This window comes from Mustela lutreola, chromosome 9 (genome assembly GCF_030435805.1).
Source record: "Mustela lutreola isolate mMusLut2 chromosome 9, mMusLut2.pri, whole genome shotgun sequence".
In the NCBI taxonomy this organism is placed as follows: Eukaryota; Metazoa; Chordata; class Mammalia; order Carnivora; family Mustelidae; genus Mustela; species Mustela lutreola.
In genome coordinates, this window is record NC_081298.1 from 10959214 (window position 1) to 10962416 (window position 3203).

The window sequence follows — 3203 nt, forward strand, 5'->3', positions numbered from 1 at the left end:
CTCAGCTCTCAGGAGCGCTGTCCAGGGCTGGAAGGGCCATGGGGGTGCAGTGCAGAGGGGTGGGAGGGTATCAGGGGGCAGAGAAGCAGAAGACTCGCCAGAGGTCCCTTCTGTCCCAGGGAATCAGAGACAATGGTCCCAGGTTCAAACCGGGCTCAGCCACCATGAGCAAGCACGTAAGGCTGGAACTTGGTGTCCACACCTGGGCAAAGAAGGCAAGCTGGTAAACCTCCTGCCCCAAGGAAGGGGAATGGAAATGTAGGAACCCTTCCCCCACCTCCCTCCACCTGGCCCAGCTTCTCCCCTCTGGCAGGCCAGGGACACACAAACACAAGCTCGCCCACACACCCAGGCTCCTCTTAAAATAAATATATACACACACAAAGTATTTTTTAAACAGCCCGCCCAACTACACTCACCAAAAAGAATCTGCCCCAACTTGGGCTCAACGGGACCAAGACCCTCTTCTCCTACATAATGTGGCCTGCTGGCCCGATCCCCAAACACTGTAGAGAGGTCACAGAGACCCCCCTGAACCCAAGGCTGGCACTCAGGACCAGCGGGCGGTCCTAGACCTCTCCCCAAGCAGGGTTCCCAGTCACTCCTCCTCAGCACCCAAGGGCGCTGAGTCACTCTGAGAGGTTGACCCAGCACTCCTCTGCCTCCCCCCACAAGCCTGGCACCCCCATCTCCAAGCACAGCCTGTGGAGGGAGTAGCAGAGGAGGAGAGGAAAAAGAAACAGCTGTAACACCCCCACCCAACCACCAAAAACGCCAAAATTAACAGGACCCCCCCAACACACAAGAACCTCCCCCACACACACACCAGGAAAGCAAATATAAAATCATAGAAACCAAAAATAAAGAAAAAAAAAAAAATCAAAAGCCAACTACTGCCCCCAAAAGGCCTTTACCCATTCTTAAAAAAAAAAAAAAAAAAAAAGTTTATTAAAGTGTTCTTAATGCTTGAAACGGAAAAGATTCCCAAATATACAGACGCCTCTTTTCTCATAGAAATAGATTATTTTTTATAATACAAAAAAAAAAAAAAGACCAAAAAACAACAACAACAACAACAACAACACAACATCAACAACCCCGTAGGAACATCTTTGAGCGATTACTCAGGGCCCGGCTGACAGTTACACGTGGGTTGCGTCAGTCCCGTGTACACACGCGTTCAGCCATGTTTAAACCGATTGCATCAACTTCGAAACCGGCCCGCCCGCCGGCGCCTGGAGAGGAGGCAGGGGGAGAGGCAGAGAGTTTATCATTCATCTGTACACATAGACATTTCTTCTTTAAATAACACCACGGGCGGGCGCCCCATCTGCATGTGCGGTTGGTTTGGACAAAAATATAGATATATATATAATAAAATATTAAAATTACCGACGAGCTCCCCGCGCTGCCAAGTGCCCCAGTGCCAAAGTTTTGCCGGCGCCACCAGGGGCGGGGGCGGGAGCGCGGGCGCTTCCCGGAGTCTCCGCGGCCGCGGCGCGCCCGGCAGCGCGGAGGCCGGCCGGCAGGGGGACGCGCGCGGGGGCCGCGCTAGCAGTGGCCGGAGGAGGCGAGCAGGGGCTCGGGCAGCTGCTTGAACAAGTTCCGCAGGGTGCTGAGCTCGCGCGACAGCTGCTCCACCTTCTTCTGGAGCCGCTCGTTCTCGGCCGTGAGCTCCAGGACCTTGTGCTGCGTCTCCAGGTTGCGCATCTTGGCCTTGTCGCGGCTCTTGCGCACCGCGATGTTGTTGCGCTCGCGCCGGATCTTGTACTCGTCGCTGTGCTTGTCCACTGTCTTCTTGGCCTTGCTCTTGACCTGCGAGGGCGCGGGCGCCGCCCCCGCATAGCAGGCGGCCGGGGGCGCCTTGGCGTCGGCGGGGCTCGGCGTGCCGGGCGGGCTGGACGACGAGGACGTGGACAGGCTCCCGCTGCTGCCGCTCGGCACCGCCTGGTAGCCGAGGTAGGCGCGCAGCGCGTACGGGAAGCCAGCCGCCATGCCTGCGGCACCGCCGCCCGGCGCTCCGGCCTCCTCCTTCCGCTTGCAGTCCGCGGGCTCGAAGCCCGGCTCCGCCTTGAGCTCGGCGGGCTGCGGCGGCGGCGGCGGGGGCGGCGGGTGCAGGGGCGCGAAGCAGCCGGGGTGCAGTGCGCCCTTGGCGGCCCCCAAGCGCCCCAGGCTCACGTAGCCGTACTCGGATGCCTTCTTGCAGTTCTTGCCCCCGTAGTCGTCGGAGAAGAGGTCGGAGAGGAAGTCGTGGTGCTGCCCGGAGGAGGCGGGCGCGGGGGCGGGCGCGGGCGGAGCCGCCTCGAAGGTGTCCGTGGCTGTGGCCGGCGCCGGGGCCTGCGGCGCGCCCAGCGGCTCCAGGTACGGGCTGAAGTCGATGGCGCGCTCGTGGTCGCCGATGCTACCCAGCTCGCCGGCGGGGGGGCGCGGCCCGGGTCTGGCCGCGGGGGGCGCCGCGGAGGCCGCCTTGCCGGCGTACGCAGCAGCCAAGCAGTCCGCCTCGTAGTAGAAGTTGGCCACTTCCATGGATTTAAAGGCAGGCGGCGGCGGCAGGGGCAGACATGCTGGGTCCCAGGCCACCAGGCGTTGCATGAACGCGGGTGCCCGGGGAGGGGGCCTGGGGCTGCCCGCTCCGGCCGGCCCGCAGGTGGCGCGGCCTCCTGGCTCCGAACTGTCGCCGCTGTGTCGCTGCTTGCTGCTGCTGCCGCCGGGGTGGCCGCTACTAGTGCGGAGGCTGACGGCTGGACCCTCGCGTGGGTCCTCTTCCCGGTCCCGTGCGCGGCTCTGACTCGCTAAAGTTTCTCCTGAGCCCGGTTATTTATAAAGCGGCCCATGGCAACGGCTGCGTCACGCTGGCAGCCTCCCCGGCCCCTCCCGCCGCCGCCGGGACGCTGTGCGGCAGCCCGAGACCCCCGGGAGGGCGTCGGCTGGGCACGGCGGTCAGACCCGAGAGCAGGAGTGCGCCTTCGGGGGTCGGTGGGCCCCGGGGGGCGGCCTTACGCCCCCTGCCCACCCCCACCCAGCCGCCGCGGGATTGGGAGCGAAAGGGGGAGGCGCGACCCCGCCCCCGGACCGCCCCCTCTGGGCTGGAGGCTGTACTGGAAGGGGGGGGGAAATCCGTGGAGGGGGCAACGCGATCGCCTTCCCCCACCCAAAACACGGCCGCTTCCCGCCCCCTGCTGGAGGAGGCCGTGGCTTCAGGA

The 3203-nt window shown here is 63.5% G+C and overlaps 1 protein-coding gene across 1 annotated transcript; it reads right to left on the reverse strand.

Annotated features, from left to right (window-relative positions):
* Nucleotides 1-1003: 1003 nt before the first annotated feature.
* CEBPB (CCAAT enhancer binding protein beta) lies at nt 1004-2945 on the reverse strand. The gene has a single exon (XM_059132914.1). The coding sequence runs from the start codon at nt 2590-2592 to the stop codon at nt 1552-1554; it is 1041 nt and encodes a 346-aa protein (XP_058988897.1). The 5' UTR covers nt 2593-2945; the 3' UTR covers nt 1004-1551.
* Between the last annotated feature and the right edge of the window lie 258 nt (nt 2946-3203).

Excerpts from the sequence above, each read along its gene's own strand:
- CEBPB (XM_059132914.1), bottom strand. The coding sequence starts at position 2,592 with ATGCAACGCCTGGTGGCCTGGGACCCAGCATGTCTGCCCCTGCCGCCG.